General features: G+C 41.3%; 1 protein-coding gene across 1 annotated transcript in view; it reads right to left on the minus strand.

The window, feature by feature from the left end:
* The window catches only part of Itga8 (integrin subunit alpha 8), a 190,939-nt gene that overhangs the window by 14,690 nt on the left and 152,935 nt on the right, over positions 1 to 23,314 (minus strand). The window contains exons 26-28 of the mRNA XM_021155534.2: positions 22,369 to 22,497; positions 15,216 to 15,329; positions 3,630 to 3,731 (exon numbers count right to left, since the gene is read on the minus strand). Coding sequence (XP_021011193.1) covers positions 3,630 to 3,731; positions 15,216 to 15,329; positions 22,369 to 22,497 — 345 coding nt within the window. The remainder of the gene's footprint in view (positions 1 to 3,629; positions 3,732 to 15,215; positions 15,330 to 22,368; positions 22,498 to 23,314) is intronic.

Here is a 23,314-nt window from a genome sequence, read left to right on the forward strand (position 1 = left end):
GAAGAAGAAGAAGAAGAAGAAGAAGAAGAAGAAGAAGAAGAAGAAGAAGAAGAAGAAGAAGAAGAAGAAGAAGAAGAAGAAAAAGAAGAAGCATTCAAGTAATTGATTTTTTTCCCCGTTTTGTGATAACTTAAGATCTACTCGTATGTCTCTAAATCATATGGCCCCTCATCACCTCTGAGAAGTATGGTACCAGCTCAGATGCTATGCTAACAAACAAACCAGTCACCCCATGCAAGGGTCTAGGAAAACAATCATATATTAGCTAGTCCCCCTTCAAAGTCTTCCCAGTGTCCAGATGGACTGTGGCTGATGATCAAGCGATTCCTTCAAGTGACTCTAACTTTAACAGCATTTCTCTTTGGCTGGGCTCTTTTTGAAAGAATGAGATCTTTGAGAACTCTCTCAACAAGATGTCTGCTCCCTCCAGCCAGAGTTCTCTCCAAGCCACAGAAAGACAGGTTTCCTACACTGAACAGCTAGCTTTGTACCAGTGTGATCTTCTCCTGTAAATCAGATATTCGGAGATTTGAAGGCATTTCCTTTCCTAAATGTTTTTTTCCAATAACCTCAATCTAAATGATGCAGTAAATCATGGCCATCAGATAAGGGGTCTTTTTTTTTTTTCATTTTCAAGATGGTAACAGGAGGAAGCATGCTTTTATTTGATCATTTCATGGATCTTTTGACATGAGTTGAGAACAGCAGGCTGTCACCTGTGGCCATCCCTGAAAGATGCGATGCTGTTGATGGAATCCACTGGAACATGTGTTTCTGTTATGAAACACGTGCTCCAAGAAAAACAAAGGGGTCTGGATTTATCTCCTCAAGAGCTGCAAGTCTTTGAACCTCTTTGGATGAACACTCTGTATTAAAATCCTAAGCCTCTGTTTTCTGGCTTGAACATAAATCCAGGCTATAGCAGACAACTTGTGAGAGAAAGAGAGGCAATTTAAATGAAGAAAGATGTGGCCATGCTGGTTTTAAAATACATTGCTCAAATCTTTATTGTCATTTCCAGTGTGGGCTTCCTAGACTTAGCCAGAGGAGATAAAATATTTGGGGATGTTTACTGATGTTTATTGAGTCTCGAGACTTGATTATCCCTGACAAACTCCTAAAACTTTGGTTATATAATTTTTTTAATTATCTTATCAGTTCAGTATGATAGATACGGTTTCTAATTAGATTGAGGAAGGGCCCCCAAACCTTAGTTTTTCTTCTTGGTGATCTGTCATGTTAAATTTCTCAAACTTGGCTCCCCCCTGAGGAATCTCCTCTTGTATATTTTTTAAAACAGAGTCCAGGGCTCCACCCTACATCTCTTTAATCCAGTCACATGAAGTGAAGTCTCAGAATATATGCATTTCTACATATATTTAACGTTACATGAGTAATGATTCTAAGCATATACTCCAAGTTGAGACTGATTGAATAATCAATAAATAATTTATTTAATTTTTTGGTGTGTCTATGTGCATAGATACATGTGTGTGTCTATCTGTGTACATCTGCATATGCCTGTGCATGTATGTGGAGACAAAGAGCAACTTCAGGTGCTATTCTTTGGACATAGTCCATGTGTTTTTATTTTAGTTTTGTTTTGAGATAGGTTTATTCACTGGCTTAGAACTGGTAAAGTAGGCAAGGCAGCTAGAGAGGGAGCCTGAGGCCTGTGAGCTTGTTCCTAGCTCCCTAGCTAGCACTGGGAGCAGAGGTGAGCACTATAAAGCCCTGAGCCTCATCTTATTTTATTTTATTTTATTTTATTTTATTTTATTTTATTTTATACTTCATGTGTATGGATGTTTTGCCTGCATGTATGACTGTGCACTGTATGCATGCCTGGTGCCCACAGAAACCAGAAGAGGGCATCAGATTCCCTGGATTGGGGGATACAGATAGACAGATGTGTAACCTCCCCTCCCCAGCCTGAAACCTGTTTGCTCAGGTTTCAGTGTTAGAGAGCATCAGGGTGGAGCTTGCCACCCTATCGTCCTGCCACTTCCACTGCCTGCCTCCTAGCTGTTCTGGAGCTATCACATGTTCACCTGCAACCTTACTCCAAGATGATTTGGCGGGAATCGGGCCCCTTCCCCTCCTTCATAACTGGGTGCACAAATTAGTAAAATTGAGCTTTGATCAGAATTTTGTCTTAGCTTTATCTTTCTCTCGTCCGCCTAGCTCCCTCTTCTCTTCCAGGTTTCCAAGATGCCTTTCCAGACTAGAACCCAGACACCCAGACATGTGAGCCGCTGTCCAGACATAACAAAATGTGTATCTGTAATCATGTGGGTGCTGAGAATCAAACTCAGGTCCTTTGGGAAAGCAGCCAGCTCTCTCAACCACTGCACAATCTCTCCAGTTCCCTTCATTAAAAACAACAAACAAACAAACAAACAAATAAATCATGGCTTTCAGATACTGGACTCATGCTTACAAGGGAATCAATTTACTGACTCAACTACTTCTTCAACCCACAATTTCAATTACCAAAGGCCAATTAGGCCAGGAAGATGACCCATTACAGTGAAATGGAAAATCTGGGCAGGAATTGGAAAGCAAAGGCATCAACTTCATACATTCTAAAGGAGCACTTCACAAACCTGACTGTGGATGTCCCAATAACGTAATAGCTGTGGAGTGAAGTGTGAAGCTGTATTTCTAATTAGCTCCCAGGAGATGGCCAGGATCCTGGCTATTTACAAACTACGTTTGGAATAACAAAGGTCTAGGGACCCAGACTTCAAGTTGGGGGTTGAAAATATCCACTGATAACTAAGAGATGGGGCTTAGAACTTTAATATTGTTTTTGCTTTGTTGTTGTTGTTGCTGTTTGCTTTCTTGAGAAAGGGTCTCACTCTGTATGGCTTGCGGTCCTGGAACTCCCTATGTAGACCAGGCTGGCTTCTAACTCAGAGTTGTCTGCCTGTTTCCCAAGTGCTGGGATTAAAGGTGCGTGCCACCATGCCTGGCTTTAATATTGTCTTGAAGAGAGGTGAGTTTTTCAGATCTTTGTAAGTAACCAGAAAGGCAGAGTTCTGTTAGCTAGCCTATCCATTTTCTCTCAGCTATGCCCTTCTCTCTGCCTGGGTTTAACATACTCCTGAAGATGTCAAAAGTTGTTCTGCAGAAGCTATGAAGTTCAGTGATATTTAACAGTCTTGATTTTCAAAAGCTCATATTTCCTCCACCCTTAAGCTCAGAATTGTTCTTGATGTGTAAAGGACAGAGGATTCTAAGTTTGCAGCCAGTCTAGGGAAGTTTCCTCATTCCCTACTAGACTCACCATTATGCTACCAAAATTAAAGAATCAGTGTGGTTTTGTTACGGCTTCTGTTTCTATTGCAATGTGTTTCTTGGAAACAGAACAATGGACTTTAAAAGTGCCGTGTAGTGTGAGTCCAACACCTGTAACTTTTAATGTAGACACTTAGATGAAAATTAATAACTAAATCAAAAGCCACTGGGGAATTTCTAGAACAAAAGAGGAAATGGTGGGATAAAGAGGAGAAAGGTTCTCTAAGCCATCCATGTAAAGGTTAAACTAAGCTCAAGCTGGGCAGTGCTTTAGAAACACTGTTAATTCTATTACTGTATCTATGACTTTTACAGAGGTGCTCACTCACCGCTGTGCTCCCCGCTGGCAGCTTTGCTGGCTGTTCTTTATACGGCATCTTCTTGACTTCAAAGGACACCAGGGATGCAAGAGCATAATGATCATTCTTTCTCTGAAAGTAAAATTGTTTACTTAAATGTATGTCCTTTTTAAATTTTCTATGTCTATGTACTCAGTTATTTTCAGCATTTTCTATGTCCAGTGCAACATTTCATTCTTTTATTCTGTTTTTCTGTTATGTTATCCATCCATCTACTCTTCCCTCTGTATGTCCATCCATTCATCATTTATTTGTCCATCCATCCATATATAATAAATATAAATCATATTTTTATGTAGTATATGTTAAACACACACACACACACACAGATTTAAGGCATGTACCACCATGCCCAGTTAGGATATGTTTTGTTAGAAAAATATTGTGCCTAAGTTTAAGAGGACCCCTGCTCCAGGAAATTTAGGCTCCAAAAGAAATAAGCTCAAGGATTCTCTGGAGTTATTGCTGGTGAAAGGAAGAAGGACCCTCAGAGATTACAGATGCACGTTATTTGAAAGAGAAAAGTGTTTTAGAGAAGACCCTGGTGACAGCTTACAAAAGAATGTTTCACATTTTATTCACACAGACAATGACCCAGTGCAGGGCTGCTTGGCCTGAGAGCTACTGAAGCTGTAGGTGCCTGGAGGCCTTCCTGTGCACTTGAAGGTGTTTAGCAGTCTCTGCCTTCTCTCTACTATATATGCCAGTTGTAGGAACTGGAATGCTCCTGAGAGCCAGTGGCCAAGATTTCAGAACCCTTGAGGTCAGCTGTTAAATTACAGCATAATTAACCAACCAACCAACCAATAAACAAATAAATGACATAAGCCATGAAGTGGAAGGGACCTGTGTGGGGAAAATTTCTGGGCAATTGGATGGAAAGTAGCAGGTAGATATGATCAAGATACACTGTACAGCTGTACAAAAAAATCAAAATAAATAAAATGCTATTAAAATTAAATTATACAAAATAATTTGTATTTATAAAATATAACAGTCAAGACTGAATTCTGTATAATTATATTTTATTATTACCAATGCTCCTACTATTCCTTATATCTATTTCATCTTTACATTTTCCTATTACCAATAATCCATTACTTATATCTGCACTTGGGCATCTCTTCCCAGAGTCCATATTTCCTAACATGGTGCTGACACACTAAAACTAACCATGGTAGGAACATTTATACTGTGGAACCACAGAGCCCTTTGATTCCTCCCTGATATCAGTGTTCCAGTACCTCACCTAGTTACCAGCACATCCCTGCCAATAATCCAGTGTTGTGCCTTTTAGAACCAGTCTAACATTTGGATAGTAAAAATTTTGTTCAAACATCTTTTATGAGTTAAGCTTCCCCTATGACTGAATTTTTCTGCCCCTAATGAACCCTACTTTTTGTACATGATAAGCACAGGCCATAAATGCACCTTTCATGTATTTAAAGTAAATTTATCTTTGCCTTTTCTTTCTAATTGTCCAGGGGTAAATAACTCTATCTGAACAGAAATATGTTCAGGATGGCATTCTTCAATGACCTATCCTTAACTGTCATTTCCATTCAAACTGAAAGCTGGATTTTTAATGTATGTGTTGGTACTGTCTAAAAATGTGGAAATACTTGCTAGTACTTGGTGATTTCAATCTCATTTACTCACAAAAGAAGTGCTCCAGTAATGAGATTCTGTGACTTTGTTTTGGCTTGAGACTGAATCTCCTTCTGTAGCCAAAGTTTACCATGAGCTCTTGCTGTAGCTTAGTTTAGCCTCAAATTGATGATATTCCCACTATTTCAGCCTCAGACATGAGTCACCACACAGGCTATTAATAAGATTCTACGGGGAAGAATTGTCACCCCCATATGCATGGGTATCCTTGCCTCTAAACCTTTGCTTCAGTCAGGGTTTCTATTGCCATGATATCACATCAAACCTAAAGCAACTCAGGAAAGAAAGGGTGTTTTTCATCTTATAACTTGAAGGTCACACTCCATCATGGAGTGAAGTCAAGGCAGAAACTCAAGGCAGGAACCCGGAAGTCAGAACCAAAGCAAAAGCCTTAGAAGATCACTGCTGACTGGCTTACACCTCATCTCTTGTTCAGCTTGGTCAGGGAGGCACCTCCCACAGTAAGCTGAGCCCACCCACATTAATCATTAATTAAGAAATGTCTCCACAGACTCACCTACAGGCAATCTTATGGGACACTTTCTCAACGGAGGTTCCTCCTCTTAGATAATTCTAGTAGTTTTCATGTGCCAAAAATCCAACCAGGACAGCTTTCAGTGAAGATGATTTCTGAGCTGGGAATAGGGGGTGGTGCACGCCTATGATCCTAGCACTTGGGAGGCAGGAGGATATGGAATTCAAGGCCAGTTTCTGCTACTTAAGAGTCTGAGGCTGGTGTACCAGCCTAGGCTACATAGGACCTTGTTTCAAAACAACAAAGCAAAGCTCTTGGTTCAATCCTTGGTACTGGAAAGCAACCAAACCAAAAAAACAAACAAAAAAATAAAACAAAACAAAACAAAATAATAAACAAAACAAACCAACAACAACAACAAAAGACACACACACACACACACACACACACAAACCCACAAGGACTAGTTTTAGTTGGGTATGTTGGCTCCTATTTAGAATCTCAGGACATGAGAGGATGAGGCAGGAAGATTGCTGTGAATCAGAAATAATCTTGGATTACAGAGTGAGTGTAGATTAGGCTCAGTGGTTAAGAGCACTTGTTACATGGGACCCTGGTTCAATTCCCAGTACCCACATCACCATCTCCTTGGGTACCAGCAGATATGGTGTACAGACATACTTGAAAGAACACTCATACATATAAAATAATAAAAATAAATCTAAAAATAAACATAACCAAACAAAGTCTCAAAAGACCCAAAGTGTTATTAATGTGCGCGTTTAATAAAAAATAATGGGTAGAAAATTGAATTTCTATTCTGGAAGCCACATCCTCATTAAACAAATTTAGCAAGAACTGCATCTCTGCATTGATTCTAGCTGAAAGCTTTTTTTTTTTTCCTCTTACTGAGTCTGCATTTAGCAATAAGAGTTTCTCAGTGCACTAAAGATGGGTGTGATGGTCTCTCCTGACACAACAGGACTGATGCATTCACAGACTCTCAGAGACTTGGGCACAAGACCTATGCAGGTTCAAGCTGGATGGGACCCCAGCACTGATGGGGAAAGGTGGACACAGCATCCGGCCACTAACCAAGAAGCTATCTGAGTTTTCATCTATTTCCTACCTTCACTGTCATTTCTGTTGGTTCACAATCCACAGGGGTTTTCTGGGTCCTTGAGAATTCCTGAGATCCTTGTCAGAAGTTCTGAATCTGTCTGCAGTGAAACTGTATTTGAAGTGTGGTATTATATTATATCATAACCTTTATATTTGATTTTCTAAGTTTTATGTTGTGGCTCATAATTTTTTGTTTGTTTCCCTATTTTACCGTTGTGATCCATGAAACGATGTCTGGACAACAGATCGCAAACACAATAGGAGCTCTCCAGGTTATATCACCTAATGGCACCATGGCTACCTGAGTGAGTGTGCTGTATGCTGTTTGCATAGCAACAATGCCTCTTGTAAACCTGTCTCTTCAAGGTAACAATGATACATGACTGCTCTTTTTTCCCCAAACTAATGGTACAAAATGGAAGGTCTACTCCATAGAAATATAATGAACTACAAACTATGCAGTACCTTTGGACTCACTGTAAGCACCTGTGTGCGTGCATGTGTGACAATGTCCATCTTGGTGTTTTTTTCTCTTAGAGTCTGTCTACCTTGTTTTTTGAACAGGGTCTCCTAGGACCTGGGGCTCATCCATAGGATATTATGGCTGCCCAGTGTGACTCGAGGATATACCTGAATCTCAGTGGTAGAATTATCAGAGCATACTGCCCTGCCCTGCTTTTGACTTGGGTTTTGGGGGGATCAAAATTAGGTCCTTGCACTACTGCAGTAGACACTCTATGGACTGAGCTGTCTTCCTAACCAGCTAGTGGGTACTTCCTCATTATGGTTTCCTTATGGTACTAACAGTGTTGGCAATACATGGGAGAGGAGGCTTCTGAGCTTGATAAATACTTAAGCATTTGCCAATATCAAGAGCATTTTCTGACTCGTCTTTGAACGGCTTAATTCCTTCTCAAGACTGATGATAATGATGTTATTTGAGAAAGGACTCTCAATGTAGCTCCAGCTGGCCTTAAACTCTCAATGTAGCTTCAGCTTGCCTTGAACTCTCAATGTAGCTCAAGCTGGTTTTGAAGTTACCATCTTTCTGCTTCTATTGTCCAAGTGTTGAAAGTCAAGATGTATGCTTCCATGTTCAGCTCAGTTGTTATTTTTAAGCACACACTCATTTTACATTTAAATATTCACTAGTTTCCAGAATCCAAGCTCCTGGGATTTCTGAGCAACTCTTGGTGAAACTTTCAACAGTAAAGAAGGTTTCATTCTGAGCGATGCTCAACAGAATAAGGTGTCATTTAGTAGTAAGCTAAGTAGAATCCTTTTCTGACCAGTTTGCATGTCTACCACAGGGAGAGAAAAAAAGCCTTGTGTGGCAAATCCTGACTGTCTGTCAAATTCAGATTTCTAGCCTGTGTAGGGGAAGCAGAAAGCATTATCCCTTTATAGATTATGTGATGAAACTACTTAAAAAAATGAATATATAAACATGCACACACAGAAGCAGATGTATATACCTAAATATAATTATATAAATGTATCTCTACATGTATACCTCTAACTATATGTTTCTATAAGATAGTGCACTCCTCTTTGGCATCAGGCTTCCATGAGGCTAATAAGCAGAAACTGTAGGAAGTACAGCCATTGTGGCTACAGGTGTGTGTGCATGTGCGGGTATGTATGAAGTGACTTGTTCTAAATTTTTAGCTTTACAGTGACCTCCTTCTTCTAGACGGGATTCAGAGTGTTGGTATACTTTCTAGTCTGACTCCTCTGTTTAACTGTTGTTTAAACAGCCTCTCAGTCACTGGTAATTTCCTTCAGACACACTGTGTCTTCTTTTTCTTTAAGATTTTCTTTTCTTTTATGTATATATCAGTGTCTGCACGCACACACGCACACGCACACGCACACACACACGTTCCTGTAGAGTCTAGAGGAGGTCATTGGATTCTCTGGACTAGAGTCATAGACCATTGTGAGCCACCATGTGAGTGCTGGGAACTGACTTCAGATCCTCTGCAAGGGCAGCCACCACTCCTGATCACTGAGCCATCTCTGCAGCTAGGTCTTCTCTATAGGAGAAAGAAGCTATGATCTCATCTCTATGGCCCTCACACTGGGATAGAATTCTATACACCAGGCCAAAGCAGGTACTTTAAAATTCTCACCCCCTCCCCAGTTACAGTGCTGTGATGACAGGTCCTGTTTCATCCAACAGCCCTTCTCTCTCATTTTGGGAGGATGCAATGATCAGAGTGACAGGAGGAATCTACACTTTTCATTTGGACCACATGGGCTTGGGAATTCCCTAAGGCACTTCTCGTCCAACTCTCAGATAAGAAGTAATAGCAAACAGGCAGTGTAACTCTGGCAGTCCTATGCTATGCAAGATGCAAGTGGCAGGGTCATCTTCTGGGTTCTTCACTTGAAACTTTGTGTAGTCACTTGGGGAAGTTTTGACTCCAGGAATACCAGTATTATCTATTAAAAGGGCAGTCTGATTTGAAAAGGCCAATTATTTTCAAACATGTGCCATTTGAAAGTATTTTTAAAAAATGGGCCATTTTATTTTTTTTGTGGCTCAGCCTTTAAAGAAATTAGTATTCACATATGCATGTCAGAAAAGTAGTTAAATGATAAAAGTCTAGAGTGGCAATTTATCATAAAGACTAATAATCACATTTTCAAAATTATGCAGGGAAAATAAAATTTTTATTGAAACTGCCTTTTTGGGATTTTTTTTCATGTTTCTCTCTTATCTAAAGTTCTAAAATTTTGAAAGACTTTTCAAGAAACCATCTGACACTTTAATGTAAAATTTTATTTTTGAAAACTTTCTCCCAAGGCAAGGGGATGAATAGGCTGAGCTAATTCTGCAGAGATCTGTGTGTGGCATTCTCTGAGATAGGTTGTACATGTGTAAACTGTTTCGCAAAGTCCTTTGATGTACATGCCTGCTTGTGTATTTCAACTATAAAGTAGAAAGAAAATTGTCTAATGTCCCTAAGGCAATAGAAAACATGTGACTGTCTTTGACCAGAGTTACCTGCCTCAAAGGAGGTATGGCACACTCGTAGTCTCTTTTGGCAGAGGAAATGAAAAGGAACATAAGGCTTAGTGGGTCTGAGTCCAAAGTTTGTTATTATTACTGTTCTGCTAATCAGTACAACCCAAGAATTATCTTTTATTTATCATAGGTATGGGGGTGGCATGTGCCTATAATCCCAGTTTCAGGAAGCAGAGGCAGGAGGATTATGAGTTCGAGGCCAGCCTAGGCTGTGAGCTCTTGTCTCAAGCTAGCCAGTGTCTTCCTTCCTGAATTCTGAAATAATAGGCAATATCTAATTCAGTAACACAGTAGAAAGGCTCTATAAGTCTTAAGGGGAAAAAAAATCTCTATATTGTGGTTACTACAGAATCACCTAGACTACTGGGGTTTCAGGTTTGCAGTCTGTGCCATTTGATCATGACCTGAAATCTCTAGTGGGTGAGTATCATGAGGTGATCTTGGCTCAGCACTCTAACCTAGTGATACACGCCAGGCTAAAGCTTCCAGACTCCTCCTCTTACCAGCTATGTGACCCTGGGAAGGCTACTTAACCTCTGTGTCTCTGGTTGCTCCCCTGTAAACCATAGTTGATAATAACCGTATGTATCCCACAGGTTTGCTTTAAGGATTAAGAAATTCACACATGAGCATTTATCCTCATGCCTAGTTGCATAGTCATCATTCAATAGGACCCTGGCTCTTGTGGACAGGCAGGCCTCTCTGGAAAGGCTGCTTGTTCCTTAATGTTTAGAGAGAGCCATTCTGACATAGTCTGTTCTGAGTCAACCAAAGTATCAACACAATAGAAAAGGAGGCCATTAATAAAGCACAGAGTTATTGCTGACTTCAGCTAAGTAGAATAAACATCATAAATAACTTATTAGGAGAGGTTCCATATGAGTTGCCCATATATCACTGAATTTTCAGGAAAGAAAGGAGACTTTTGTCCAATCCTTTCATCTCATGCAGGAGGGAATTCAGACCCATGAAAGCTCATTTGAACACAGCCAGTTCAGCATGGAATTGGGCTAGGGCCTCCTGACCCCATAACCCTGAAGACTGAATACAGATACTAGTCTAAATGAGGAACATCAATCGTAGAATTGTTTTTAATATGTGGACTTGGATTCTTACAGAGCATTTGGCTCATAGGTAGTTACCAGACATGAATCTGTCTATGAAATCCATAAACATGCTTCCCACATGTTCTCATAGATACTTTGGCCGATGTTTACCAAGAGTGAAAAGAGAATTCTCCATTGGCTTGCCTCTAATTACAACTTTTGCCCAAGATTAGTGATTATATATCTGAGAGTTGATAAAACAGGATCAAATGAGCAGAAAAAAAGAAAAATCAGAATAAATGTCTTAAACCCTCATTAATTAATTCTCCTAAACACTAAGGTTAGAAAAAGTGTTTTAAGAAGCATATTAGCTAAGGCATTACACAGTAGCAAGGTGGACTAGCAGAGGTTGCTAGGAAGGGAGTAACACTGCAGATTGTAGCGTGCTGACCATCCTCCCTGCAAGTCCATGGCCACAGGACTTTACTTAGACATGACTTTACTTAGAATCAAGATTCCTGTAGACTCTAGTTCAAGTTTGAGATGACATAGTGTTTTGGGTGGGCTATAAATCGAAGGATAGTGTCCTTAAAGAGAAAAGAGAGCTGAGGTGGTTCAGGTGGCACAATGCCTGCCTTGTTAGCTTGAAGACCTGAGTTAAGATCTATGTTAAAAATCATCTATGTTAAAAATGTAGCTGTGGTTATGTATATCTATATTCTAGCCTGTGGGGTGGGTGGGGGTAGAGGCAGGTAGATTCTCTGAGCTTGTTGATGTCTAGGCTAGTCCATCAGTGAGTTCTGGGTTCATGGTCTGCAGGCTAGCCCATCATGAGTTCAGCAGAAGACCCTATCTCAAAAGGTAAGGAGAAGAGGCATAACGGGAGACACCTGACCTCTACCTCTAGACTGCATATGCATGTGCACACACATGCAAACACGCATGCTTGTATACACAGACAGACCCTTATACACTACTGTATCATTCTCGAAAGACAAGAGAAGGAAGACACAAGGCCTGGGTGAGGTGATATAGCAGCAGCTAAGGTCGGAATGATGCTCACAAACCAACGGAGGCCAAGAATAGGAGGAGGTAGAGGGTAACTCTCCTTCAGTGCCCCTAGAAGGACCTATATCTTTCTACATTGGCTTAGACATTCTGATGGTTTGTGGTGTGTGTGTGGGGGGGTATGTGGTAGGTGCAGTGTTGTAGGGGGTATGGTGTGTATGTGTGGTATGTGGTGCTGGTTATGGTATGTGTGTAGATGTGTGGTGTGTATGTTTGTGTGTGTGTGTGTGGTGTATGATATGTAGTTCTGGTGATGGTATGTGTGTATATGTATGTGTGTGTGTGTATGGTGTGGTATGTAATATGTGGTACGTAGTGTGGTGTATGTGTGTGTGTGGTGTATGGTATGTAATGGTATGTGTGCTCATGTGTGTAGTACATATGGTATGTGGTGGTGGTGGTGGTGATGTGTGTGTTTGTGTGTGTATATATGGTATATGGTAGTGTATGTACATGTGTGTGGTTTGTGTATATGTGTGTATGTGTGGTTTTGTGTGATATGTATATGTTGTGTGTGGTATGTATGTGTATGGTGTGTGGTATGATGGTGTGTGTGAGTGTGTGGTATGTGTTGTATGTGTGTATCTATGTTAATGTGTGTGTACATGTGATGTGTATGTATGTTGGTATGTGTGGGGGTGTGTGGTAGAGTGTGTGTGTGTGTCTATGTTAGTGTGTGTGTGCATATGTGTGCATATCGGTATATGTGTATGTGGTGTGGTAGGGTGTGTGTGTGTGAACCTACATCCTTTCTTACACTACATCAGTGCCCTATCACTGAGCTAGTGTGTGTGTGTGTGTGTGTGTGTGTGTGAACCCACATCCATGTTTACACTACATCAGTGCCCTATCACTGAGCTATATACCTTTAGGCTTTGATTTTTTTCAGATAGGATTTAATTTTTTTTTTTTTTTTTTGGTGCAGGGTCTTTGTGGTTTGGATCAGACTATTCTTCTCACTGTTGGCCTCAAAACACCATCTTCCTGCCTCAGCCTCTGTAGTGCTGGGCAGTGTTGAAGAACACTGGCTTAAACTTGTAAGGCTGAAGCACCTGAATGATTTAGTCTCTCTGAACTACAGTTGGTTCATGTGTAATCTGCTGTTTATAATGGTTGTGACCTGAGAAAGATTTGAGGGTTAAATAAGATGCATTGAAAGTGGAATAAATGTACTTCTTGTTTGTTTGTCTTATAATAAAAATTAGGGACTAGTGGGATTATCCAAGTGTTTTTAAGTAATTGAATAGGTGAAAATTCAGAGACCCTAAATTCTATATTAATAGCTAGACAAAAGGATTTTCTTTGTCACATGAGGCAGATAAATATCTGCCTAGTTTAGGAGGTAAAGTATGAGCAAGATTAGACTGATTTACAACTTTCCCAAACAGTAAGATCATAACACAGCAGTATCATTTAATTGAATTTCATTTTCCTGCTGTAAGGAGACACACAGCACTTGCTGTGCAAGCGTGAAAGCTCACATTCACTCCACATATAAAAGCCAGGCAGGTGTGGTGGTTATCTGTAATCCCAGGACCTGAGAGGCAGAGACAGGGCATCCCCAGAGCTGCTGAGAAGATAAGCTTAGCTGGGATTCAAGAGCTCTGGGTTCAGCAACAGATCCTACCTCAACAAATTAAGGAGGAGCTCAATTGGGGAAGACTCCACTTCAACTTGTTTGTGTTCACACAGACACACGTGCACACAGAACTCTCTCCCTGCCTCAACGCTCAATGGACTTTCCCACTGCACAGTCAGGCAAAGCAGTGAGCAATCTTCAAATTGAAAAGGTTCAAACACTACTATTGACTGGTTAGACCTGCCCTGCATGGCTGCTGTCGAAAAGGAACTTTTAGAATAATCTTGCTATTTCTATTTGGTTCTGTTTGTTCAGCTTTCAGGATGTAGGATTGTATCCCCACTCTCCACACTGGCCCTACTCTGTCCCCTGCCTGACCATCCAGCAGTGCACCAAGTCTTTTCTCTTACTATCACGGACTCAGGAAAGTTAAACTTTTTTCCTCTGCTGGAAGAGGTGACCAGGGAGTGAAATCCGAAGATTGTTCTAGAAATTTTCTCTTAGAGGGCAGCAGTACAATACAGGCTCTAGCCAGGCCAACATCTCAGCAGAGTTTAGATCTTTTGAATTTGAAAATTGCTTGCTGCTTTGCCTATGTAGCAAGGAAGTCCATTGAGTTTTGATGTGGGGTATGTGTGTGTGTGTGTGTGTGTGTGTGTGTGTGTGTGTATGTACACATCTGTGTTTGTATTTACCTTCAGTGTCTTCACCAACTGCTCTTGGCTTGTCTCTTCTACAGAAATGTCCTTTAAAAATATTTGAATTCTTAAATTTTAAAAATTAAAATCTTTAAATTTAAAACTTGAAAAAAATTCCAAAATTAAAAAAATGAAAAAGCAGGGCTAGGGAAATGGCTCGGTCAGTAACCTGCTTGCTGAACAAGCATGAGAACCTGAGCCTGGATTCCCAGCACACACGGAAAAAGCCATGTAGAGTGGTGCATGCCTGCCATGCCAATGCTTGTGGCAGTGGTGAAGGACTGTGGGGAAAGGTGGCCTGCCAGCTTAGCCAGGTTAGTGAGCTCTAGGTTCAGTGACAGATTATCTCACAAAGTACATTGGAGGATGATGGAAGAAGACACCCTACATTGACCTCTGGTCTCCCGACAGTATGTGTGGGAAGCCACATATGCCATTACAAGGTGGCACTGGCTACCGCTGGCCACCATGCATAAGTTTGGGTAAACAACCAATGTGCGCATGTGCAGTAGAGTTTTTGCGGAGTCACTGCCTGCCCAGGGCATGTAAATAAGGTAGAAAGCATAACCAATCTGGGTGTGAGACACGCCTCTCCTAGGCCTATATAAGCAGCACCAGTTCTGGGCTCGGGGTCTTTTCGCCTCTGCAATCAAGCTCTCCCAATAAACGTGTGCGGAAGGATCCTGTTGTGGCATCGTTCTTGCTGGCGAGTTGGGCACTCACAAGTATGTGTACACACATGCACAATAACATCAATAACACATCTTCACACACGCATGTGCAAATGAAAAATTCCTACACATGGTGCTCCTCTTTTGGGGAGGTTCTGGGTGAGTGGTGTGTAAGGTATCTATCAGTGGCATTGTTACCTTGAGGAACGTGTGGGCCCACAATCTCGATCTGACCTTTAGGACTGCACTTTCACCTCCTCCCAGGCGACCCACTGCACAAGAGATTTGCAAGCAGTCAATGTTGGTACAGTTCTGCAAAACGCAAAGGCAGAGGCAGAGCGTTAGTGCCTGGAATGGCAGTAAAGAGTCAAAGCTGACATTACTTTCTTTCCTCAGAAGATATCGCCTTGCCTGCAACTCTAATTTGCTCCATGAAATCTAGGGAAAGAACACATTCATTGAGATAAACGAGACAAAGAACAGTTAGCAATGGTGCGACATTGAATTTCCTGGTAATAGAGTGGTAAAAGTGGATCATAAACAACAGTTAAAGACATGATCCTCTCTAAGGGTTCCATCTTTCAGTAGCAGTCAGTGAGCGCTCTCTCAGAGCTTGGCAAGACATTTCTTAGAGATAGCAGAGGCACTAGGAAAACCTAGAAGACTTTGCAGAGGAAGCCCTTGAGTCCATGTCTCCCCAAAGACTCAGTTACTGTCTCATTTACAAGTAATTGTTCCCCAACATTCTTGCTTTTGTCCAATCCATTTCCTGATCATAGAGCTGATTCTTGATCTGCTGTTAAGCCAGCCATTTACCCATCTTACAAGGGATCCCTTTAAAATACAAGACACACAATGTGAAAAGTTTTCATGATGAGGACTTTGTAACTATCAAATTTCTCTTCTCATTGGATCCTGGTTTCCACAGGCTCACATGTTTGAACACTTGCTTTCTAGCAGGTGACACTCTCTGGGGAGGCTGGAGAGCCTTTAGCTTGTAGGTCTTGGTTGGGAAGAGAACACTAGTGGAGTATTTTCAAGGTTATGCCTCTGGTTTCAATCTGCATTGTCTACTTTATGGCTGATTATGTATGTGGACTTACTTCTATGCACTCCCTAGACAATCCAGAAAGAGTTTCTTCTGGTACTCTGTCTTCCCCACCATGACACACTGAAACCCCCCTGAAATTGTACACAAATAAGCATGTCCTCCTTTAAATTGCTTTGTAAGGTGTTTTGATCAGGGCACTGGCAAAGATGACTACTATACCGAGTGTGGGAATACATGGATATGCATAGTCAGTTTTTCATGGGTAATGTGCAGAAGGATGCCTTTCTGACTGCGCTGGAGATAAGATGGAAGAATCAAAGAAGGACCCCCTGGAAGAGTAGAGTCTATTACAGAGGAGAGCAGGAGGTTGGAGATGGAATTTCCAGGTACAGAGTGTGAAGAGGTTCAAAAGGCCCTTAGGTGGGTTAACCAAAGGTAGGAAAACAGCGGGGAAAGGACAAGTGGGGGATGTGATAGTTCAGAGGTGTTCAGTAGCATTAAATGCAGAAAAGAAATCCATGGTTGTTTGTTGCAAGTTGAGTAACTAAGGAAAACAGAGAAAAGTTTGCAGAGGAGGAGAGGGAGGCGATCATAACAGAAGCAGCAGGAGCCCGAAGGCGATGGAGGCAAAGGTGAATGTAGTTGGGAGATTATGTTTCCATGTTGGAGATATAGAGTCTTTTAAAAAATGCAAACTGGAAATTATGATCCCAATACAGGATGTTGGCATTTTGCACTTACAAATTCCTAATCAGGAATGGGATTAAGTGCTTTGTTTTAACCAAACAAAAACTGTAGGAGGTCTTCTTTAGCTTTTGATTTTAGAATAAACTTTGCATAATCACCCTCTCCCCAGAGTTGTCTTGATTCAAGGACCTGGGTGGGTGTTGCATAGTTTGTAGTTTTTGAACCAATAAGAGGAAAGAAGAATGTAACATGAGTTTGAAATCAGATCCAGGTACTAATGACTGTGTGGCAATCATTTGCAAGTAAAATGCTCTTATGATATTTAGAAGTTGAAATTTATGGTAAAATATTTAATAAGAAATAGCAGAAGGGAAGAAATTGGACCTGCAACACAAATGCATACAAATTCTAAGAGAATTCCATTTATATATCTCTACCCTTCCTCTACTCAAGATTCATGCATAAGTAGATATTTATAGAGAGAGGGATTTGAATTTTGTTTTTACCAATGTTTACTTCCACAGAAGTCTGATATTGGGTTTCTAATGGGCTCTTCTCATTTCTACTGTATATAATAGGGTTCTGTAGATGTGAGCTTTCAGTAGCGACAGCATACAGCTTTATTCATTTAGCCTAAAAAAGACTATGTATGGATTGTCTACCATGGCTTTTAAAGCCATTCAGCATTGTAAGCTGCTCTCCTATATCTCAGGTGCTTTTTCTTTAAGAAGAAATGGATGTATATCATTCTCTCTCTCTCTCTCTCTCTCTCTCTCTCTCTCTCTCTCTCTCTCTCTCTCTCTCACTGTGCGTGTATGTGCCAGCACGCATGCATGTGTGTACATATGCATGTGTAGGCCAGAGGTCACCTCAGGTGTCATTCCTCAGTCACTGCCCATCTTCTAGGTTGAGACAATGTCTCTCACTGACCTGAAACTTATCAAGATGCTAGGCTGGGCAGTGAGCCTGGGGCATCTAACTTATCTGTTTTCTCAGTACTGGGATCAATCTACACCACCATACTTGATTATTTTACTTGGGTTCTGAGGATCAAACTCAGGGCCTCACACTTGCCAAGAAACCACTTTTCAGGGTGAGCTATCTTCCCAGCTTTAAGTCATAATTACAAGTCTCTCTCATCATTTTAGGAGTCTAGGCCAGATGTGCAGTCATAGCTACCATCTACTCACAGAACTTACCATCTCAAATTGAAACTCTACCTCCTGAAGTCTTTGTCCCATTGAATCGCAGCTGGCCACAGTGTCCATGCTATCCTACCATCCTCTGTGGATGCTTGTAATTACTATTAGGGTACCCACATGGCAAGTATCATATTCTGGAATATTAGTGCTGTGATTGGGGATGCCGTGGCCCTACTTTATTAGACTGAATTAAGTGGTTAGAATTATCAGGCTTTTAAATTTATTTTTCTATGCCTTAAAAATTAACTCAGGGTCAGTACAGAGCTATAGGAATAGAAAAGAAGTCAATTCACAACTTTTCTCAGTTCCCCACTTGCAGTCCTGTTTGTTTGTTTTCTTCAGAACTCATGTGTGTTATCTCTGTCTTTGCTGACCACCAAGACTGTGGCCCCCAAAGAGCTGGTCAGAGTTCAGAACTCAGGAAGAAACAGAGTCTGCAGACAGGGATGTTCACCTGGGACTTAACACCCCGGACCCAAAAGAACATGTATCTTTTTCATAAAGCAAATAACCTAACAGTACAGTTGGTTTTCCAGACCCTAGCTTGTGCCCCTGTTGTACCCTAGTCTAGCCTCTTTAGTTGAAATCTTCTCTGTGTGCTCTCTCCCTCTCCCTCCCCCCCCCAGAGTTTATCTAATTTGTTTGAGGGGATAGGATGGTCTTTACATTCAGTAAATTCTCCACCACTTTGGTTAGGATCTGTAAATGTAGCTTCGTCTCCTGATGTATGTGTTGTCTCCGAGGCTTGCTATCTCTGGTCTGCTAACCTAGATCTAGTCCTGGAAGTTTCTAGCCTCAGCACAATCTTATCCAGGCCTAGAATGTCTCTGAGACTTACTGCTGAATAATCTCACCCTTTCTTGTTCTTTCTGATATCTGGCTGGCTGGTTCAACTCAGAGGTTCTGGCTCAAAACTCCTCTCTAAGCTGACTGATTCAATCTGGCTTCTCTCTCTTCGCCTCTCCTGAATTGCTCTGCTTGGCCTCATACTAACTTTGGCAATCTGTTCTAAACTTCTGGCTCCTTCCTAGTCTTTGCCTCATTTGTTTCCACCCATGTCTAGCTTGTTTCCTATCCAGCCTGTCTCTGTAAAACTCTCCAGGTAAAACTGCCTCCCTTTCCCTACCTTCCCACCCCCAGCGGTTGGTCACTTTGTCATTCAATTTGACATCATTTTCAAACATGGTGCTTCCTTCTACAAACTAATTTTACCTTTGTTGTTTGGGGTTGAAGCTGTATACTAAGAGTGTATCTGTATTGCAGCTAGAGGGATTAAAGCTGTGAGGCCTGAGCCACACCACAACTAGAAATGTTGTTTTTTGTTTTGTTTTGTTTTGTTTTGTTTGTTTGTTTGTTTGTTTTAGTAAATAATACAATCTTGGCATTCATGGTGTGATCAAATATCCTGCAACAGGGAGCAAACAATCATGAACAGTCATTGATTCCACCATTCTCTCCTTTACTAATTGCAAATTATTACCTTTAAATTTTCAGTCATGTAAACTGAGGTCTGTGGTGGTTATTCATTACTGTCAGTTTGACTAAACTTGCAATTCCCTAGGAAATTTGATGGGGCACTCCTGTGGGTATGCTTGGGATACCATTTCCAAGGAGTGATTTGAAGGTCAATCAAAGGGGCAAGGAGAGAGCAAGCTGAGAACTGGTGCTCTCTATTCCCTGAGTCCTGGCCAGGGCATGAACATCTCTTCTCCACAAGCCTTGCTACCATGATGTGCTACTCAAGCACATGAGGCCAAGAGACCATGTGGTGAATCATATCAGTAAAACTGTGAGCAGAAATATATCCTCCACTAAGTTGCTATGTATTGTGCTTGGTCATTATGAAAATGCTAAACTCAGAGACCCAGATCCTTGGCCATAGATCCATTCTTTTTAGCTACCTTGAGTGACATCAGTTTTATGACTGGCTGGAACAATGGCCTTCACTGAAGTATTGCCAGGATAGACATCATATTTTCAATTCAGTGAATGTGGTGACTAATGAATTTTGTCAGGGTTCAAATTATCTTTTAATTTGTGCAGTAGTTGGTTTTGTAATTGGGTTGAGAGTTGAGAGGAGTGAGGGACTGAGAGGAGGAGCAGGAGGGAATGATATCCTCGGGGCATTTGAGATATGACTCCAAAAGCTACCACTAGTGCTTCAGTGAATTCATACCTGCTGTTCACATGGTCACTGAGCATATGAGTCAGGTGCTGAGCTGCACCCAGGGGAGGCAGTGCAGAGGAAAGCACACATATCCTTTGTGTTTTAGACGGGTGGACAGGTGGGGAAACAGCCCTGGGAGTCAGCACACTGCTGTGCCCAGGGTAGTCTTGTAGTCATTCTGTATTTCTGGGTGAAGGACAACAACATCAGTTTAGGGTTTTCCTGGTCCCTTGCCTGGTCAGGGTAGTAACTGCTGCCCCTGTGGAAACTGCTGTAGAGCTCAGCAGGGCTCAGGTTCTATCTTTCCCATCCTTCCCCATATGTTCCTTGGTCCTGAAGCTTCCTGATGAAGATCTCTCTGTGTCTCTGTCTCTATCTCTGTCTCTGTCTGTATCTTTCTCTCTCTGTCTCTCTCTCTCTTCCTCTCCTTTCTGTTTGTGACTTTGGATAGGAAACTCTTAGCCTTAGGTTGTAGCTTCAATTGGAATCAGCACAGGATAATGAACATTGGGTTGGGCTTCTTCAGTGCAGTGTGAGAAATGAAGCCTCTGCATTAGCCAAGGCACAGTCCCTACTCTGGGATGCTTGAAAAGAGGATGAGATTTCTGGTGGTCTCTGACGTCTACAGAATTTGAGAATGTATCTGTGGTTGACTTGTCCTTAGAGATCTAGTCTGTGAACTGCCTATGAATTGAACATTGATTTGAGCCTTTGCTACATGGTCAGGAAAGAGGATAAACATTCTTGTGAGGGGATAAGATCAGAACTGGCACTGGAGTGCATTAAGGGCCTTGCATAAAAAATGCTGACTCATGCTGACAGTTCTGCAAAGTCCTGACTAAGATCAGGCTACTTTCCCCAGAGCCCATCTGTCCTAAGACCCTCCTGTTTCAGCCCAGAAAACCTGAATTCACTATTTCTTTTTCTAGAAGGAGATTTTGTTGTATGTATTTGTATGTATGACTAATACATACAAATACAAAGCAACAGATTTTCTAATAAAAAAGGTTGCTGGGCTTTTTTCCCATCCTTTTGCTACCTCATTTTTTTAAGGTTGATGAATATTCATTGCACATGGTAATGGCTCTCACTCTTACTTCTCATGCATGCCTTTGGTCTCATCTGCCTACCAGCTCCCTCCTCCTTTACTACCCCAGGCCTTAATCCATCACCTTTTCTTTCTTTTTTTTTTTTTCATCACCTTTTCAGCAGTTCCTTTACTACTTGAATTTCAGGTCCTCATGTAGCCTAGGCTGGCTTTGTACTTGCTATGTAGCCAAAGATAACCTAGAACTCCTGATCTCTCTCTGCATCTATCTCCCAAGTGTTGGAATTATAAGTGTGTATCACCCAAGTCCCTGGGTGTTTGCTGGCTTGCTATTCTTGATGGGATTTCTGGTGAGCTTTTATTTTTTATTTTTTATATCCTATATATCACATATGAAAAGCAAAAGATGACTTTTTGCTTTCTGTAGAAGTAATTTTGTTCACTATGATGTGCTTTAGTTCCACTGATTTTCCTGCAGATGACTTGATTTCATTCTTCAGGGTGATACAGTACTGCATTGCCTACGCTACCACCTTTCCTTTATCCATCCACGTGGTGACAAGTGTAGGCTGATTCTATAGCTTGGTTCTCATAAGTAGTTCCTCAACAAACATGGAGGTGCAGAGGACTGTGAGCTGACTTTGTTTCCTTGAGTACACAGTTCTTGCCTCTTGAACAAGCCACGCCCCATGAGATTCAGGGATAGGTGTAACATAAAGACACACTAGGTGGGTGGAGCTCTCAGTACTCATTTGACACAGACAGATCAGTGTATCTGGGTAGGCTAACAACTGAACCTGTATAACTTAAAATTGATTTTTTAAAATTAATCTATAAAATAATGGAGTTCATTGTGATGTCATATATGAGTATTATTATTCCTGCCCATCCTCCTGTATTGTTCTTTCATGTTCTTGAATGGATTCCCAGCCATACTTTTTTTTTTCATCTCTACTTCTCTGAAGTGGCCTTCATGGTAGGCTTACAGGAATATAAAGGTTTTATTACAAATACTTCTTAAATCTTTTACAAAATAGTCACTTTCACTTGCCACAGTCCATACTGCTCCAAGCTGTCAGGTGGATCTGAGCACTGAAGGAGGCTAAAAGCAAACTTGATGCTAAAACCCCTTGTATCCTGAAATTCTATCTAATCCAAAGTTTCCCTTCAGTCCTGTGTATGTGGTGACAGCTTACCAGTATTCTTGCAGGGCTCTGTCTGTGGAGCTGGACCACTGGCACATCCCTCTTTCTGACAAGATGGGGAATTGTAGCATTTCTTAAGAAGGCACTGAGCTCAGGGGTATCCTCTGGGGAGGCAGCAGGCTGTAGAGAGAAATCAGGAGTCATCACACATAACTGTGTTCATCTTTCTCTTCACCTCAATTCCTCATCAAACCCTGGGTGATTGAACTGGATTCACCTGAGAGCTCACAAAGGTTGGGCTTTGCCATTAGCACAAACGTCAAAATGACTCAGGCTGACAAAGCAAGCACAAGCCTGTCCACTTTTCAGTTACAGGAATCCATGAAGCACAGGAGAACACATTCGTGGAAATTTTATCTTGCAAGAGTGAGATTTTCAGGAAAAATAATTTCTCCATTAAGGGTAGAAACCAAGACTCTGATTTTGTAGACATGAGTTACTCTCATTGCTTTCCCTCCATGATGAAGATAGACCTGGCTAAAGCAAGGCGGCTTCTATGAGGAAAGATAAACCCTGAGGTGTCTGGAAAGGGTTGGGGATAACTTGATATGGTCTTCAGGCTATTGTCATCATGATTTTGACCCTGCTCCCATTCTCATGTGTAGTGTTCCTGTAAGTAGAGTTGTGTCCTAATGGCAAGGGTTTTCTGATGCACACATCAATGCATACACTGCTTCGGGACAGTGTGCTTTCCACCGTTAGTTTGTATTCTAGAACTGGTGACTTTTATCTTGATGTCCCTGCTGAGCATAGCTTCTGCCTAAAAACAATACCCTAGTGATGTTATTTGCTTGTAGGTGTGGCCAACCTACAGCTCACCAGACATAAGCTGCATGAAAAACTATAAATGAAGTCTGAGATGAAGTAGTAAATGTACTTAAAACATTATAAGATTATTTTTCTTTTATAATTTGGTTGTGCAGTTCTCAAGTGTATA

The sequence above is a fragment of the Mus caroli genome, chromosome 2 (assembly GCF_900094665.2).
Source record: "Mus caroli chromosome 2, CAROLI_EIJ_v1.1, whole genome shotgun sequence".
Lineage (NCBI taxonomy): Eukaryota > Metazoa > Chordata > Mammalia > Rodentia > Muridae > Mus > Mus caroli.